General features: G+C 38.1%; 1 protein-coding gene and 1 long non-coding RNA gene across 18 annotated transcripts in view; one reads left to right on the top strand and one right to left on the bottom strand.

Annotated features, from left to right (window-relative positions):
- Positions 1 to 20,016, top strand: part of LOC137209366 (uncharacterized) — a 107,531-nt gene that overhangs the window by 78,726 nt on the left and 8,789 nt on the right. For 7 of the 13 annotated variants that reach the window (XR_010936016.1, XR_010936014.1, XR_010936020.1 and 4 more), the window contains one exon: positions 7,100 to 9,311. The exons of 1 other annotated variant lie outside the window; for it this stretch is intronic. This is a non-coding gene — a long non-coding RNA (uncharacterized lncRNA). Of the gene's footprint in view, positions 1 to 7,099; positions 9,312 to 20,016 lie in introns of those variants that run through there. 5 more of the 13 variants (XR_010936015.1, XR_010936021.1, XR_010936018.1 and 2 more) reach the window with 3 other exon arrangements.
- LOC137209357 (zinc finger protein 37A-like) overlaps positions 625 to 20,016 on the bottom strand; it is a 69,463-nt gene continuing 50,071 nt past the window's right edge. For 4 of the 5 annotated variants that reach the window (XM_067710975.1, XM_067710973.1, XM_067710974.1 and 1 more), the window contains 3 exons: positions 16,948 to 17,074; positions 16,571 to 16,666; positions 625 to 5,369 (listed from right to left, as the gene is read on the bottom strand). In XM_067710975.1, the coding sequence (XP_067567076.1) occupies positions 3,919 to 5,369; positions 16,571 to 16,666; positions 16,948 to 17,074 (1,674 nt within the window). In that variant the 3' untranslated portion in view covers positions 625 to 3,918. Of the gene's footprint in view, positions 5,370 to 11,158; positions 15,848 to 16,570; positions 16,667 to 16,947; positions 17,075 to 20,016 lie in introns of those variants that run through there. The other variant, XM_067710977.1, reaches the window with a different exon arrangement.

The raw sequence follows: 20,016 nt of genomic DNA on the forward strand, positions 1-20,016 counted from the left end.
GCAGGCTTAGTTGCTCAGTGGCATGTGGCAATCTTCCTGGACCAGGGTTTGAACCCGTGCCCCCTGCACTGGCAGGCTGATTCTTAACCACTGCACCACCAGGGAGGTCCTTGTCCCCTTATTAATATCAGGAAGAAATATTCCAGTATTCGTCTACTTAATTTGATGTTTGTTGTATATTAGCTTTTTACTTGTTTTTAATGAAGTTTCCTTCTATTCCTAGTGTAGTTTTTTAATCATGAATGTGTGTAAAGTTCTATCAAATGTTTTCCACACCTACTGAGACACTAATATTGTTTAACTTATTTTTTTAATGTGGTAGGCTACAACAATTAACTTAAACTTTTAAGTATTGCTTGGATATGATTTCAAACTTACTAAAGTCACTAGTAGAAAAAACTCATTCCCATTTCCCCCTGTGCACTGCATTTCCTCCATCTGTCCCTTGAGCACATACTTGAACTCTGTGTCTACACACACACACTCATTACTCTTTTTCTAAAGCATTTGAAAATAACCTGCAGACACGAGACTTCGTTTCCCCTATGTACTTGAGTGTGTATTTTCCTGAAACAAAACACTTACTTACCTATGGACCCAAGTCTGGAAATAAACACTACCATCGAATTTACACACTCTTTATTGTCCCAACTATTCTATTTTTCCTTTTTGTTTTTATTTTAAAACATCTTCAGTCTAGTCCAACCTGGAACAGTCTCCCAGTCTTTTCCTTTTATGTCCTTGACAATTTAAATACAGGCTTTACATTCTATAATATAACCTTTCAAGGGGGTTCATCTGATATTTCCGCATTAGCATACTCTGGCTATGCTTTCTTGGTAAGAATACAGCACAAATGTGTTGGCTCTTCTCAGAGCATCTCACCAGGGAGTACATTACGTTGACCTGTCCTACCATTGGTGAAGTGAACTTTGATCACTTATGTTGGTGTCTGCCAGGTTTATCATAAAAATCACCATTTTCACCTTGGTAGTTGATTAGTATTTTGTGGCGAAATATTTGGAGATAATGCCAATACCTGTTCTTCATTAAACTTCTACCCACAAACTCTAGCCTATGTTGGCACCTACTTACTGAATCAACCACCAGTATGATGGTTGCCAAATAGTGTTTCTTCTATTGCCATTATTCCTCCTACATTTATTAGTTGGCTTATAAAGAAAGCTTTCCCTCCTCTATGTATTTATTCACTTATTTATATCTACAAATTATTGGATTCACATTTTTAAGTCACTTATATTATGATGCTATTTTTATTTGTTTTGATCAAACTGTCTCAAATTTGGCCACTGGAACCTGTCCAAGGTGGTTCTTTTGACATGTTTCCATAATTCTTAGAACATTTTCTTATTGTCTGGTAGATATTTCTCCCCATCTCTGACTTGGAATAAGCTATCACTCCAGAGACCTCCTCCATTTTTGGTGGGAGGATAGTATTTAGTAATTAATAACCTGGTAATTGGTGTGCTCAGTGCTACTGAGCTGTCAGTAGACAGATCCATAAAATACATACAAACACACACACAATGACTACTATAATTATTTCTGTGTAGTTAAAATGAGTATCATTCCAGTCCAACACTCCAGGTGGTTTTCTACCTTCCCCCCTTTCCATTTTTACAGATACCTTTTCTAACAGCGAGGAACCTGGCTTTCATCATCTTCAGTACATTTACTTATCTGCTCAATGTTACCAGTATCTCAGCCATGCTAACCATCTCTTCCATTTGCCCCCAGCACTCTTGATGCAGGTTGGCACATCACCACAACACCTTTCTCATCCCTCACGGCAGGCCTATTCTGCCTCTTCAACGCTAGGAAGGGAAGGCAGAAGAGAAATATACAAAGTGCAAAGGGAGAAAGGAGAATGAGAGAGAGGAGTAGAAGGCCAAATGGATTGAATTTGAAATACTAAATCTATCCTTTGATTCCTCTAGTGAACATCATTTAGTCAAGATATATTGTCCTTTGATATGGCTGGAATTTTTTTAATTTTAGGATTTTGTATATAAATTCATAAGATAGTGGTCTGTAACTTTACTTTCCTGAAATGTCTTAAAGGTTTTGGTATCAAAGTTGTACTGGCCTCATAAAGTGAATAGGAAAGTTCCTATCTTCCTATCTCTGGAAAAGTTTATAAAAGTTTGGTATTATGTCTTTTTTTAATATTTAGAACAAGTGCAGTGAAGCCATCTGTTCCTATGAGTTTTCTTTCTGGTAGATTTTTAAATATGACTCAGATTGTTTGCAGTTTGGGTAAGGTACAATCTACCTCTGGTATGACCTTGTGCTTTTATTGATAGCATGCTGTGTTTGCCAGGGGCCCATCCTCCTGGCAGTTCCTGAATTCTATTCATTTTTTTCTCAGTACTGAAAAAGAACATCTACTTGTGTTTTTGAGATTAGATTTTCAAGTTCCTGCCCTGTGTCAGTATTCTCAAAATTTTGAGAAACTGGCTATGTGTTTGAAGCCTCTCATGTTTCAGAATTTTTCACTCCAGCCTTGACAGGCAAAGGTCACCATTCCCTGGCTTCTGGTCTCCCTGCACCCTAACCCCCCTTGCCCCACCAAGCTATAGCCCTCTGCCTGAGCCAAGCCCAATATTCAGGTTCCTCCCTGTAGCCAGAATTGGCAAGTGCTCCCAGGAAAAACAGCTATATTTTCCCATATACTTTCTGTCATTCACTCCCTTCCTGAATATTACCATTCTAGCCCTCTTTGCTTCTGCAATAGGTTGCAAGTAAATAGATGCTTTTTGTGAACTGCTTTTCTAGTTGTTCTTAGTGAGTGCACTGGTCTGCTGCAAACTACTGTATCTCAGTAGTAAAATCTATTTGTGCTTTTTAAAGTTCCATACTTAACAATGTATATGTTTGTACATGAATGTTCTGCTTTTTAAAGAAACATGTTAAGTTGGTTGCAGTAAGTCACTTCACAGCAGGATGGCATCTGGCCAAACTGTTAAACACTGGTAAGGCAGAAACTACCTATATTTCATACCATTTCCACTACACCAGGTAGCTGCATTCAAGGAACCTACATTGCCCCTTTGATCCACCATTTCAGGACAGGCCACTCAAAATTAGTCAGCCTCACAATTAATCAGAAATCCTGCTGGCAAGCTCCTGTCCTATGTATATCACCAAGACCAGGGTATCTCTCTCTACCTGGACATCAGAAAATCTTGCAGGTGGGTCCCCTTGCTAAAAATCTTCCCTTGCTTTCCATATGCCTCAGCAATAAACATGTGAGTTGCTTATAACCCCCTGGTTCCAGCTGATATCCAGTACCTTAAAGTGGAAGGAATAGCACACCCAGCAATAGGCCAAATTGTATAAATGCTATGTCTAAATGCAAACATTCTCCACATTTCCTAAATGCTAGACACTTCAGTTCAAAATTTCTGATGTATGATAAGCTTAGGTTTAACTTAAAGCTTCTACCCACTTAAATTACTATCTGATATCCACTGAAATGCTACTTCAAACATTTCACACAAGTCCAATAAAACACCAACTCATAGTAAATGCTTTCCTATAATTTGCTATATAGTTTGTGCCTTTTCTCTGGCCTGTGGATGAAGTCTTCTTTATGAATACTGATAGAGGTTTCTACCCTGTGTGATTTCTCTGATGTTTAGTGAGGTGTGGCTTTGGGCAGAAGGTTCCCTGTATTCATTCACCAATAGGTTTTCTGTACTCTGAGCTTTCTGATGCACTGTATGGTTCAAATTCCAGTAGAAAATTTTCCTATGTCCAGAATATCTTCATATTATTTTCTTCCCTCTGTAAGTTCTCTGCTGTATTACGAGAACTGACTTTAGACCAAAGATGTTCTCAAAATCTTAATAGATTTTTCTCCCTGCTTTGTGTTCTTTGTTATATAAACTCTTGACTTCACCCAGAGTGACTTCCCTCATTTATTATATTTATAGGGTTTCTTCCCAAATGTGTTCTCTGATGTACAGTAAGTTTTGACTTCACATAGAATGATTTCCTGCAAACATTACATTCATAGGGTTTCTCCCCTGTGTGTGTTCTATGATGTGCAGTGAGTTTTGACTTCACGCAGAATGACTTTCCACATTCATTACATTCATAGGGTTTCTGTCTTACATGAGTTCTCTGATGAACAATTAGGGCTGATTTCTGACGGAAGTTTTTCCCACATTCATTACATCCAAAAGGTTTCTCTCCTGTATGTCTCCTCTGATGTTCTGTGAAACCTGAGTAGTAGCAGAAAAATTTTCCACATTCAGTACATTCATAGGGCTTCTCGCCTGTATGAGTTCTCAAATGTTTAGTGAGCGTTGACTTCTCAGAGAAGGATTTCCTACATTCATTACATTCATAAGGTTTTTCTCCTGTGTGAGTTCTTTGATGTTTAATGAGGTCTGATTTTCTGAGAAAGGCCTTCCCACATTCATAGCATTCATAGGGCTTCTCCCCTGTGTGTGTTTTCTGATGTACAGTAAGGACTGACTTAAATGAGAAGGATTTTCCACATTCATGACATTCATATGGTTTCTCCCCTGTGTGTGTTCTATGATGTTGGGTGAGGGTTGACTTTTCACTGAAGGATTTTCCACATTCTTGACATTCATAAGGTTTCTCCCCTGTATGAATTCTCTGATGTTTAATGAGGTCTGAATTCTTGCAGAAAGTTTTCCCACATTCATGACATTCACAGGATTTTTCCCCAGTGTGGGTTCTCCGATGTCTTGTGTGGGCTGACTTCTTGTTGAAGGTTTTTCCACATTCATGACATTCATAGGGTTTTTCTCCTGTTTGTATGCTCTGTTGTATGCCAAAGACTAATTTTTCATTGAAAAAATTTCCGCATTCATTATATCCAATAATACTGTCAATTGAGTGGCTTCTCTGAATTGGAATGAGATCTGACTTCTGGCTCAAAGGGTGAACATTATGTTCAAAGAGAATGGATTCCTCAAAGAAATTTTCTCCACATTCATTAAATTCATAATGATTCTCTTTTGGATGTGTTCTCTGATGAGCAAAGAGAGATGACATATCACAGAAGGTTTTTCTGTATTCAGTGTATTCACAGGTGTTCTGTCCTGTGTAAGGATTCTTATGTATAACAAAGAGTGAATTCTCTTGGAAAGCTTTCCTACATTCACTGTATTCAAAAGGTTGCTCCAAAATTTGAATTTTTTGATGCTGAACAGAGTCTTCATTAAGACAGAGGCCATTCCCATTTTTATTATATTCATAAAGTTTCTCTTCAGAGTGAATTCCTTCATGCTTTTCATCATGGAACCATTTTCTACCTTTGTTAAACTCATCAAACTTCTTTCTTGAATAGTTTCTACTGCTATTAATTAATTCTGAAATAAAGTGACAAGAAAGATTAGTTCACAAGGATATTTGGAGGAAATAGTTAGCATTAGGTTTCGGGGAGTTGATCAGTTTAGGTCTTATCTCTTCCATGCCTAGAATATGACAAGAGTGTATATGTCCAGTCTTCTCTCTCTTTTCCATTCTACCCAGCAGCAAGAAATCAATATTCTAAGAGCCCTAACTCATAAAGGAACAGTACTTCTTTTCTAGCTCTGATTCATGAGGAATAAAAATAAGCAACAAAAGAGCAAACTTGCCACAGATTCAGACTTACAGCTCTATTGTAGGTATGGTATGTTCCCTTTACATCAGAGTTGGTCAGCAGTGGACCTCTCCTGACCATCAAACCCTGTTTCAATCCCTTCTGGCTTTCCCCCAGATTTCACCTTCATATCAGTTTTCAATCCTGCTTTCATATCCATGTTTCAACATCTCTGTATACCATGAAAACCATAAGGAATAAAATTCTAAACCTGGTCCTAGAAATTTCTTTTACCTTTACCTTATGATTATGTGTGGTTGTTTTTACTCCTCTACTATCTACAGTATTCTATATCCTTGAGTTTAATGTCCAAAAACTGACAGTATATATTTAAAAATTTACTTTATTGAAGTATAGTTGATTTACAATGTTGTTAGTTTCTGGTATACAAAAAAGTGACTCAGTTATTTTTATATATATATATATATATATATATATTTACATATTCATTTCCATTATAGTTAATTACAGGATATTAAATCTAGTTCCCTGTGCTGTACAGGAGGACCTTGTTGTTTATCCACTCTTATATATCCTAGTTTACATCTGCTAATCCCAAACACCCACTCCATCCCTCCCCCTTGGCAACCACCAGTCTGTACTCTATATCCGTGAGTCTATTTCTGTTTCATATGTAAGTTCGTTTGTGTCATATTTTATATTCCACATATAAGTGATGTGGTATATGTCTTTCTCCTTCTGAATTATTTCACTTAGTATGATAATCTCTAGGTCCATCCATGTTGTTGCAAATGGTATTATTTCATTCTTTTTTTATAGCTGAGTAAGATTCCATTGTATATATGTACCACATCTTCTTTATCCATTCCTCGGTCAGTGGACATTTAGGTTGCTTCCATGTCTTGGCTATTGTAAGTAGTGCTGCTATGAACATTGGGGTGCATGTATCTTAGAGTTTTGTCTGCATATATGCCTAGGAGTGGGATTGTGGGATCATATGTCAATTCTATTTTTAGTATTTTGAGGAACCTCCACCTCCATAGAGTTCTCCATAGTGGCTGTATCAATTTACATTCCCACCAACAGTGTAGGAGGGTTCCGTTTTCTCCACACCCTCTACAGCATGTTATTTGTAGACATTTTAATGATGGCCACTCTGACCAGTGTGAGGTGGTACCTCATTGTAGTTTTGATTTGCATTTCTCTAATAATTAGTGATGTTGAGCATCTTTTCACGTGCCTATTGACCATGATCATCTTTGTGTTCTTTGGAGCAACGTCTATTTAGGTCTTCTGCCCATTTTTTGATTGGGTTATCTTGTTGTTGTTGAGTTGTATGAGCTGTTTGTATACTTGGGAAATTAAGCCGTTGAGAACTGACTATATATATATATATATATATATATATATATATATATATATATACACACACACACACACACACATATACATATACGTATATATATATAATTTTTTTTTTTTTGTGGTACGCAGGCCTCTCACTGTTGTGGCCATGGCTCATGGGCCCAGCCGCTCTGCGGCATGCAGGATCTTCCCGGATCGGGGCATGAACCCATGTCCCCTGCATCGGCAAGTGGACTCTCAACCACTGTGCAACCAGGGAAGCCCGACAATATATTTTTTTAAAGTATCACTGAGACAAACATATTTTTTAGCCATCATTTTACAAATCTAGAATGACTATATTTTTCTTTGGGTAAGCCCAGCTGTTAATCCCCTATAAATTGCCCATTTTCATCTACTGTCATCTACTCCTTGCTGTTCCCCTGGTTCTGTCTCCTCTGTGTTCATCCACCCACCTGTAGATGTATGGAACTCTTTCTTTGGTGTCCTGGTGTGTTGGGCAGAGGATTTCTTGAGTTACAGATGGTTGAAGGGGAGTGACAAAATGAATATCTCAAACTGCCATGATGCTGACATCATTCACAAGGGTAATTTTTAAAAAACAACTTTGTGTTATTTTGTGGCTACTACATCAGAATATGTGTGTGATTTGCACCTAGGGATAGTGTTCAAGTATTTGTGCAAACACCTGGTAGTGTAAGAAAGTAGACCTCAGACTCTCAGTCTGTGAGGAGTTTTACCTATAGTGCTGTTATTCCACTAGAAAGAGGTGTGGAATTTTTTCCTAAATTTAGCTGAAATGATACATGATCCCGCCTCAGCCTGGAAGGCATTTAAATCAGCTTCAGCTGACTGGCCAGAGTTGTATGGATGGCAAAATGTGCCACAGACTTCTTCCTTGCAGACCAAGGCAAAGTGTAGGCAAAATATTAGTATACCCTGCTGCACCTGGGTACAGCTGGGCCAGGCAAAAGGCTAAGAGAAGAATTTGAAGAGGAAACTATCCAGCTTTCTACCACAGACCTTCATTGTTAAAAGGCTAAAACAAAATGAGGAATAGCACATAGGTAGAAAAACCGGCCAGAAGTCACCTATGGAGAAGTAAAATGAGTAGCACTGTGGGACTCTGGAAAATAATGTTACTTTTCTACACAGTTAGGCCTTTGTGAGCAAATGTTAATGAAACTTGGAACCTAAGGTCAAAGAATGAGATTGGGAGAGTAATTATTAAGGGTAGAACTCTAGAGAGATTTACATTTCAGTGCAGGTGCTGAAACCTGGGAGCCCTGATGACATCCTAGGTGTGAAGCTGGAGACAGTGGTCTTTTTTTTCCCCTGAAGAAATTTATATACCAAAAGGTTAAAGAAAGAATTCAGGATCCTCCCCAAGGGAGCAAAGGTTTTTCTTTCTCCTTTTAAAAGAGTGGGACAGCTACCTCTCCCTTCTACAGGAGCAAGCCCAGATTCATTTTATCAGTGTTCTTCACCTGCAATACCAACTTTGTGTGTATGTGTAGGACACCTAGCTTCTGTCTCACTGCACCAAGAGTAAGATATTAAGGTACGTTGGAACTACACAGTTGTTATTTGGTTTTACGTAAATAATATTTCACCATGTGTTCTGTTCCAGAAACTACATGTATTGTATTTATATTAATCAAGGTAAAAAATTTAACTCTGAAATTTTAAATCTCCATAAAAATAACTTCAGACTGAAATGGCTTTTTGAATTTGCAAATAAATAACACAATCTTGAAAAATCATCATGAAACAATGCTCAACTCATCTTACGAAAATAGGACAGTCTCCAACCCCAAACCTGGAAAGATTACAACAAAGGATAGCTACAGAATACACACAGAAAAACTCAGAAAAACTCAGTGATTATAAAAACTGAATACATTCTGATCAAGGATGATGTATTTCAGAAATATGAGATTGGTTTAATCAAGACTACTCACCAGTATGAACAGAATAAGTAGGAGAAGCCATACGATTTATCTCATACAGAGATAGATAGCATTTGACAAAACTGAATTCATGATTTTTTTTTTAAAAACTCGAGGACTAGAAGAGAACGTCCTTAAAATGATAAAGGGCATTTACAGAAATCCTTAACATCAAAATTAATGGTAACATACTGAACAGTATCTCCCTGAGGTCAGAACTTCTGTATGACACTCTACGGGCTAGGAATGCCAGTACAAAAGGCAAAAAAGTCTGTATTCATAAATGACAGAATTGTTTACATGCAAAATTTTTACAAATCTACAAAACAACTAACAGAAAAAGTGAATTCATCAGCAAGGTTGCAGGATACAAGGTAAATGTGCAAACAAAGTTTTTTCTATAATTGTTTAATGCTAGTATAAAGACAAAAATAATATAAAATATTTAGGAATATATTTAAAGAAAAATCAGCAAAACTGCTCAACTGAGAATTTAAAGACCTAAGTAGAGGTATACCCTGGTCAAGATGTCAGTTCTCCCCCAAATGAGTGATGCAATCCCAAATAACGTCCTAACAGGTGTGTCTGTATTTATGGAAATTAAATTTTAGAATCACCTTGTTAATGAAAATACAAAAGACCTATAACAGTATAGAATTGTCCAGAATGTCTAAAAACATAGATATCATTTTAATACATTGTGTAGACTAAAGATGTTCTTGGCAACATTCATGCTGTAGAATACCCAAGAATCATGAAGAAAACAGCAAACCTAGAAGGTTAACTCTGCCAGATGTCAAGACTTATAATATTATAATAAAAGACAGTGTGGTATTGTCATAAAGATGGATAAATCAGTCAATGGAACAGTAAAGAAAGCCCAGAAACATACATATATGATCACCTGATAGATGACAAAGATAAAACTGCAATTCACATGTAAGGCCGGATGCTATAAAACTCTTAGAGGAAAACATAGGCAGAACATGCTCTGACATAAATCACAGCAAGATCTTTTTTGATACATCTCCTAGAGTAATGAAAATAATAACAGAAATAAACAGGACCTAATGAAACTTAAAAGCTTTTGCACAGCAAAGGAAACCTGTAAACAGGACCAGAAGACTGTAAACAAGACCAAAAGACAACCCTCAGAATGGGAGAAAGTATTTGCAAACGAAGCAACTGACAAAGGATTAATCTCCAAAATTTACAAGCAGCTCATGCAGCTCAATATCAAAAAAACAACCCAATCCAAAAATGGGCAGAAGACCTAAATAGACATCTCTCCAAAGAAGATATACAGATTGCCAACAAACACATGAAAGGATGCTTAACATCACTAATCATCAGAGAAATGCAAATCAAAAACCACAATGAGGTATCACCTCACACTGGTCAGAGTGGCTATCATCAAAAAAATCTAGAAACAATAAATGCTGGAGAGGGTGTGGAGAAAAGGGAACCCTCCTGCACTGTTGGTGAGAATGTAAATTGATACAGCCACTATGGAGAACAGTATGGAGGTTCCTTAAAAAACTACAAATAGAACTACCCTACGACCCAGCAGTCCCACTACTGGGCATATACTTAGAGAAAACCATACTTCGAAAAGATACACACACACACACCCTGCCCCGGCCATGTTCATAGCAGTACTATTTACAATACCCAACAGATGGAAGCAACATAAACATCCATCAACAGAGGAATGGATAAAGAAGATGTGGTACATATATATACCATGGAATATTAGCCATAAACAGGAATGAAATAATGCCATTTGCAGCAACATGGATGGACCTAGAGGTTATCATATACTAAGCCAAGTAAGTCAGAATGAGAAAGACAAATATCGTATGATATCACTTATATGTAGAATCTAATTTTACAATGAAATGGATGAACTTATTTGCAGAACAGAAAGAGATTCACAGATCTCGACATCAAACCTATGGTTACCAAAGGGGAAATACGGGGGCAAGTGATAAATTAGGATATTGGGATTGACATATACACACTACTATGTAGCTAATAAGGACCTACCTTACGGCACAAGGAACTCTACTCAATATTCTGTAATAAGCTATATGGGAAAAGAATTTGAAAAAGAATGGATACATATATATATTTAAAACTGATTCACTTTGCTGTATACCTGAAACTAACACAACATTGTTAATCAACTATACTCCAATAAAAAATTTTAAAAAAACTCAGCTATTGGCTTCCAGCCCACCTGATGTGAAATTATTCCTCTTCATACTCTGTGCCTGGCCCCAGTTCCCCTCTGTTCCACAATTTGTATGTGGATGAAAAGATGATGATATTTTAGAGTAGGAAGTACCTCTGCAGTGAAGTAGAAAATACAATACGTTCTTCAACTCAAAAGGAACAGTTCTTACTTCCTGGGGAATTCTGGAAATCATTCTTTGTATTTTTAAAAGCTGGAGAAATATTTTTTTTAACAGTTTCACTTAGCTCCACCATGTGAAAAGAGGTAATAAGTAATTGGGGCCCATGCCCACCTCACCATCTTATATGATTATCATACAAGCACTCTTAGGCTGCCCAAACATAGAAACGTCAACTGTTTGAAACTGCCCAGCTCTACAGCAAACCTCCAACGTTGGGGAACACAGTGTGTTAACTCTGGATGTCTGACTGAACTCCCTTCATTCTCTAAGGGGCCTGTCTGTCACGGTTATCTCTTCATCCACAAACTTGGGTTCTAGTTACATAGTCGTAAAAAAAAAAGGAAATAAAAGGTGAATTGCAAAAAAAACCACAATTCAGTGGAAGGAAGGACAGTCTTTTTAATAAGCTTCTGTTTATGAGAAGATATCATTAAGAAAGTGATAAGATGTAACTGAGAAGCTACTTTGCAATACATGAAATTTGACAAAAGATTCATACCCAGAATATATATATTGTTAAACATTTCTAAATCAGTAAGAGACCAACAACCTAGTAATATAAAAAAAGTAAATGACCTGAATAATCACTTCACTAAAGGAGATATCCAAATAAGCAACAAACATATGAAAAGATGCTCAACATCATTAGTCATCAGAGAAATGGAAATTAAAACTTAGTAACACACCACAATGACTAGAATGAATAAAATTAATTAGACTGACTATCAAGTTCTCAGAAGGATGTAATGTAACTGGAACTCTTACATAGCTGGTGGAAAACAGTTTAAATATTACTTTGGAAAACAGTTTAAATATTACTAAAGCTAAGTATATTTCTGGCTCTACAGCTAACAAAAATAAGACTTTAGGTCCTCCAAAAGACATACACAAGAATACTTACAGAAGAGGAAATCAAGATGGCAGCAGTAGAGGACACTTAGCTCACCTCCCCCCAGGAACCATCTATTTTGGAGCAGGTCTCACTGAAAACAATGTGGAGACTGGCAGAAAGACTCTTACACAACTAAGGCTATTAAAAAGATTCATAGATTTGGGAAGGAAGGGAAGAGAAACAATCAGTTCAGGACCTGTGCCCCTAGGAGGGGACACAGAAGAGGAGGCTCAAAGATCCTCCCTGGGGGGGGGGGGGCGGGAAGCAGTTCCAACCCCTTATTGGGCAGCCTAGCCCTGGGGTCCGACACCAGGAAGATAAGGCCTCTTGGCTGGTATGAAGACCAGTGGGACCTGCGGTGTGGGGAGCTGTGAGAAACTTGGACTCTGCTCTTGAAGTGCACACACTTGCTTGCTCAGGGAACAGGCAGAGGAAGCAGACTGAGACTGCAGAATTTGGGCTGGTTCCTGCAACTGACCCAGCACGTGCCCCAGCCCATACAAAGCACCCGCTCCAGCCCTTCTTGCTCCACAGTGCAGCTCCCCACTAGGGCAAAGGCTGTTGCTACTGAGGAGCCCATGCAGTTCGGGGCATGGAGCTAGGTTGGACCTGACACTACCTCTGAATGGTATGAGGGGGGGCCACTACCAGTGCAGGGAGGGGCAGCAGATCAGGAGTGTCCTAGAACACTGACTTGTGGGCCAGGACAAGTCAGTGTTCTGGCTCGCACTGGGCACACGCGCCAGTCCCTCTTGCTCCAACCACTGCTGCCTTCTGGGGAACGGAACCAGCTCTGACCCAACCCTCCAGGCTTCTGCTCCACTAACTTAAGACCTGACACCGGCCCTGGCCCTGGTAGGCAGTGTCGACCACTGAGCATAGGAGGAGCCCTGGCTGACACCTGGCTTCTAGCCCCTCCACCTCCAGCCCTAGCCCTCAGCAAGGTGTAGGTGCCAGAATACCCTGGGGGGAGATACTCCCACCAAAGCCACTGGGCACAAATAGACCATATAGGGACCCACCCAAGGACACCACTCCAAGACCAGGATAGGTAACTGTTTCCCCTAATTTCACAAAGACAGAGAAAGTTAAGAAAAATGAGAAGACAAAGGAATTTGTTTCAAACAAAAGAACAAGAAGAAAACCCTGACAAAATCAACTAATGAAACAGATATAATTTACTAAAGATAGTAAAGCATTAGTAATAAGCATGATAACTGAACTAGTGAAAAGAATATATGAACACAGTAAGAATTTTAACAAGGAACTAGAAAACAGAAAAAAAACACTTGGAGGTGAAAAACACAATTAGTGAAATGAAAAATACACTAGATGGAATTAACAGCAGAATAGGTGATAGAGAAGGATGCAGAAGTGATCTGGAAGATAAAATAATGGAAATCTAATCAGATTAGCAAAAAGAAAAACTTAAAAAAGGAAGGATAGTTTATAAAGGACCACTGGGACAACATCAAGCATACTAATGCTCTCATTATAGGGGTACCAGAAGGAGAAGAAATGAAAAACAGGTAGAAAACATATTTGATGAAATTATGGCTCAAAACCCTGAACCTAAAGAATATTCAGGTCCAGGAAGCACAGAGGGTCCCAAACAAGAAAAACCCAGAGACTTACACCAAGACATATCATAATTAAAATGGCAAACATTAAAGATAAAGAGAATTCTAAAGGCAGCAAGAAAGAGTCACGTATAAGAAACCCCAATAAGGGTATCAGCTGATTTGTCTGCAGAAATTTTTCAGGCCAGAAGGGAGTGGCATGAGATATTTAAAGTGTTAAAAGGGAAAACCTTCCAACATAGGATACTCCACCCAGCAAGATTATCATTCAGAATTGAAGAAGAGATAAAGAACTTCTCAGACAAGCAAAAACTATAACAGTCATCAATACTAAACTGACCTTATAAGAAGTGTTAAAGGATCTTCCTTAAGTGAAAAAAGGTGGGAGGAAGGTACAACAAGAAATAAGAAACTATAGAATGGAGAAAATCCCACCAGAAAAGGCAAAAATGTAGTAAAATAAGCTACTGTGAAAGTTAAAAGACAACATTTGTAAAATAAACTAACTACAATAAACAGTTAAGAGATAGACATGAAGATGTAAAATATGTTAAAAACCAAAACGTGGGGGAATGTAGATCTTCTAGAATGTGCCTGAATTTAAATGACTATAAGTTTAAAATAAATACAGTTCTAGGTCAACATATATGAACCACATGGTAACTACAAATCAAAAACCCACAATAGTTTGTTTTTCTAATAAAACTCCCAGCAAACAAAGGTCCAGGACTGGGTGGCTCACAGGGGAATTCTACCAAACACATAACAAACTACTAATACCTACCCTTCTCAAACTATTTGAAAAAACTGAAGAGAATGGAACACTCCCAAATTCAGTCTACAAGGTGACAATTACCCTGATACCAAAACCAGACACAAGTACAGACCAATATCTCTGAGGAAAATAGATACAGAAATCCTCAATAAAACATTAGCAAACCAAATTCAACATTATATAAAAAGGATCATATGCCATGATCAAGTGGGTAGATTTATTCAAGGGATGCAAGGATGGATCAATATCCGCAAATCAATGTGACACACCACATTAATGAAAGAAAAAATGCTTTTTCTAGACACAGAAAAAGCATTTGACCAAATTCAACATTCTTTCACAATAAAAACTCTCATCACAGTAGGTATAGAGGGAGCATATCTCAACATAATAAAGGCCATTTATGGCAAACCCATAGCCAACATCATACTCAATGGTGAAAAGCTGAAAGCCTTCCTGTTATTTCCAGGAACAAGACAAAGATGCAGACCATTGCCACTTCTATTTAAACACGGTATCAGAAGTCCTATCCACAGCAATCACAGACACAAAGAAAAAATAAAAGGTATCCAAATTGGAAGGGAAGAGGTATAACTGTCACTATTTGCAGATAATGCTCCTGGGTATATATCCGGAGAAAATGAAAACACTAATTTTAAAGGATACATGCACCCCAATGTTCACAGCAGCATTTACAATAGCCAAGACACGGAAGCAACATAGGTGCCCATTGACAGACAACTGGATAAAGAAAATTATATATACACACACACATGCACACACACACACATATATACACACATACAACAGAAGAGTACTCAGTCATAAAAAAAAAGTAAATTCTGTCATTTGCAGGAATGTGGATGGACCTAGAGGATATCATGCTTAGTGAAATAAGCCAGAAAAAGACAAATACTGTATGATATCAATTACATATAGAATCTAAAAAGATAGTGCAAATGAATGTATATGCAAAACAGGAACAGACTCACAGATACAGAAAAAAAACATGGTTACTGAAGGGGTTACTGAAGGGGAGACTGAAGGTGGAGGGACAAATTAGGTGTTTGGTTTAACAGATACAAACTACTATGTATAAAATAGATATGCAACAAGGATATATTGTACAGCACAGGGAATTATAGCCATTATCTTGTAATAACTTATAATGGAGTATAATCTGCAAAAATACTGAATCACTGTTGTATACCTGAAACTAATGTAATATTGTAAATCAACTATACTTCAATTAAAAAATATAACACCATTTTTCAAATACCCCCAAATGCAAAATAAATGTATTTTAAAACAAGTATGTTTCAAATATGTACCCTAATTATATTTCAATAATAGAATGGACATAAATTCTGGGATAGTCACGATGGAACGCTGCACAGCAATATAAAGCAATAAACAAACTACTAATGTATATGACATATATATCTCACAGACATAGTACTGATCCAAAGGCGGCAGACACTACACACACACACACATAGTATATATACACATTTACATATTGTGTGTATGTATATACATAGTGCACATATATACATAGTACCTACTGTATGACTACAGTTACCTGAAGTGGAAAACAGGCAAACTTGATCTATGATAATAGAAGGGGGAGATGTTATTTACTGGGAGGAGGACACCAGGGAGCCTTCTGGGGTGCTAAAAAAATGTTCCATATGTTCACCTTGACAATGGCTACATGGGTATATGCATATACAAAACTTTATTTACTTGAACACTTAAACATCTGTTAAAAAAAAGGATACCATTTGTGTATAAGAGTGACACTGGGGAGACACTGCACGATTCAATGACACTGGATATTTGAGTCATGTTAACATGCTACTTCCAAAGGTCCAGAGCCACTAAAACATGATTCCTGAAGACCATTTCAATGGCCTTAATCTCTGAACTACCCCTTTGTGATCTGGTTTCCTCCTAAACTCCGTCTGGCTCATACTCCCGGACTCACCTGGGACACTTTGGCTTGGGGACTCTTCCTCCAATATCCATGGCTCCTCTCCTTGCTCCAACTTGAGGATCACTTCTGGTTTAGGGATGCAAAACCCTGTGAATCAGAATTATATGACATGAGACAAATTGGATGAATGTCAGGGTCTTTGATACACTGTTCTCAAAGAGTATACAATAAAAAAAAAAAAGCTCATCTCATCCTGTTATGGGGCAGAGGACAACACATTCTTTCTGGTACCCAAAAGGGATAAATTGTCCTTGACCTGTAAATCCCAAACCTAAATATTATTATATACTACAAAAATCCCACAGGTTTCTGTAAATAAAAAAGGACATGTATACTGGGAGTCTACATGGGAAATAAGCGCTACCTACCTACTGAGATGAGGTGGCTGTAGTTCTCCAGCATCACATCCCTGTACAGCGTCCTCTGAGCAGGGTCCAGGTGCTGCCACTCCTCCTGGGTGAAGCCCACAGTCACATCCCTGAATGACAGTGATCCCTAGAAAAACACACTTCTGCTCAATCTGCAGTGGTCAGAGTCAGGTGATGTGGAAAAAGAATTTTAAAGACTAATTCTTACCATTTATCCTGGTGAAAATTGACCAGAACATGTTACAAAGGACCTCTACTATATAGCTTGTTTTGTGTTATACTTTGTGATTAAACAAGAAACCATGGTAGAAATACCACTGGTGGATTAATTTATTACTTAATGGAAAAATATCTGCATGCCTTTATGTGCCTATAAGTGTCCTAGTTTTTGAGAATTCCAAGTTGAAAAATATACTCTTCCTGGCCTCAAAGAGCTTATTCTCATAAGGAAAGATATAAAGATATACCTACCATAGGACTTAAAGGACCCATATCACAAATATGTACAATGCAGACAGATCATAAAGGGGTTCTGTGCAAGTTCATGTGAGAGTATCAGCACCCTGGATTTCACTGAGCAGGTAAAACTTTCAGTGCTTAAATATAAATAGTAGTTTCTTTGCAAATATGCGTCAAAACTGCAAGAAATGTTAAGAAGACCTGAAAAAACATGTGGCAAGTCAATGGACTGTACAACAGGACAGGAGAGCAGGTCTGAACCTGTGATGAGATAGAGGCTGCAGAGGCAGGGGCAAAACGTTCAGGGGAGGAAACTAGGGAATATATTTGGCTTAAATTCTGTTGGTGATATCCAAATATTTCATCACTCATCTAATCCATAAAATTCTTGAGGAACCACCAGTTTTATTTATATTTATCTATAAATTAAATACTGTCAATTCACATATGAGGAGAGCTTAATTCTGTTCTTCTCAGATAAAAATATAAATAAGCTAATATTTTCTTCCCATGCCCTAAAGGACTGACAGTATATGATGTATGCAGAATTATCTGGCACACTCCCTTAGGGCACAGTCTCTCTCTCTTCCCCCATCTCCACTCACCCTAGGTCATTGCTGTGAACAGTATGAAGCCAATAGTGAAATGGAAATACACACTTCCGTCCTAGTTATATAAACTAATTGTTGCCGAGGAAGCAATGATCCCAAAGTTGGTTTGTTGTTTTTTTTTTCAAGTGAATCATTTAATGTGTGAGGCTCAGTTTGATATTACCATAAGTATTAACAGAAGAAAATGGGAAAGTATAAACATTTCCCCTTCTATCAAAAATGGGTTTGATGCCAGGATAAACTAGCCTGTTGATTTAACATAGCTGATTAAAAAGGCTAGAGAATCTGGAAGTAAAAAATGTACTTGGAAGCAATGTCCTCTGAGGCTTCATTCTCCTGAGGGCAACAAAATGCTGAAAAATTTAACTGGCTCAAAAATTATATTGAGAGATCAAAAAGAAGAGCTAGTCACAGCTTGGGAAAAAAATTTGGAGAACAGATGACACTAAATGTAGTTAGATTAATAATTCTAAAGTTTCCCTGGAGTTATAGCACTCTGAGCTAACCAAAGGGGCTATAAACTCATGCTCCTTTAAACAGAGTGGTCCTAAATGATAGATTCTGTAGTGCACCCAGCTGTATTTTCAAGTATAATTCTAGTATTTGTACCTAGCAATACAGAAGAAAAAGCAGCAGGGAGGAAGTGTCAAGTATATAGGACATGAAAGGATTTGGCAGCCCTAGAATTCCCAGTTTGAATCTTTGTCATCAGGAAAATCCCATTCCAGCTCAGTCCAAGGTGAGGCTGGAGGTGGTGCTGTGGATGGCCTGTGACAAGCAGGAGGCAACAGTGTAAGTGCTAAACTCTGGCTTTCTTCCTTCATCTGCTAAAGAAACTCAAAATAAGGCTGTATGAAGAAAACGTGGGATACTACACTGCTTGCTGATGGCCTTTTCTCAGGGTCTTGTTGCAGACAGAGCTGTACCAAGCTAAGGAAGACAGGAGAGAATGTTTTTGAGGGCAGTGTTTGCAATCTGTCACTATTTACTGTGCGAGTTCCACTGGAGATGTGTACACTTTCTCCAATCCCAGAGTCTACACCTGATCGGGAACTTTTCATTCTGGATTCTGATTGAGGGAAAATACTGATATCCAGTGGGCTCTAAGGAGGACCTTTCTGGAACAACATCTGAGTCCTGTGCATGTCCTGGAAAGGTACCTGCCCACTGGCCAATTCACATGCTGTAATCCCAACGCTGTAAATATCTGTGCTGGATCGCCTCTATTAAGAGGGGAGTCGCCTATATTATTAGCAGAGATGCTAAACAGGGAACTTGCTGAGCAAAGGAAGAGAGGAAGAGTTACTCCCAGAGGGTCTGCATGATCTGCCTTGGAGGTTCTGGAAACCTCTTGTCAAGTTTGGGGAAACAGGAGGAAGAGCAGGGTAGATGCACAGTGACAATGAAACAGACGCTAGACATACAGTATGCCAGATATCTTCAGAACATGGAAGTAGAAATATCAACTGGAAGTTTGGATAGATGAATCTGGAATTTAGAAGTGTAGTATGAAAATAAGGATTTGGGTGAAAATTGCAACTCTGTCACTGGAGTCACCAGAGTGAATCAGATGGTCACAGAGGAGACAAATTGAGGAAAGAAAAAATACCAGCACAGAATTTAAGGGATCACCAATATTTGAGAGGCTGGCAGAAAAAAGAAAAATAGGCTTTGAAGGCTGAGAAGAAATTTTCTGAAATGTAAGAACAGAACCAGATGACAAGAGAATAGTGGGAAATAACAACACAGTTTCACAAATAACTGACACTTCCAATTAAAGATGGTGGACTTAAAACACACATCTATCTCTGATGCCTCCAACAATATAGGTGGAAGAAACAATAAAACAAAAGTAAAACAAACAAATGTGCCAATAACAGAATACACCAGAAAGACAATTTTGTGCAACTTCTGGATGATATAAGTGGATAGTATCAGACAAAAGAAACTAGAAGCATGGTACCTACAATTTATACAAGCACAGAAGTGGGCAGAAGCA

The sequence above is a fragment of the Pseudorca crassidens genome, chromosome 16 (genome assembly GCF_039906515.1).
Source record: "Pseudorca crassidens isolate mPseCra1 chromosome 16, mPseCra1.hap1, whole genome shotgun sequence".
Classification (NCBI taxonomy): Eukaryota; Metazoa; Chordata; class Mammalia; order Artiodactyla; family Delphinidae; genus Pseudorca; species Pseudorca crassidens.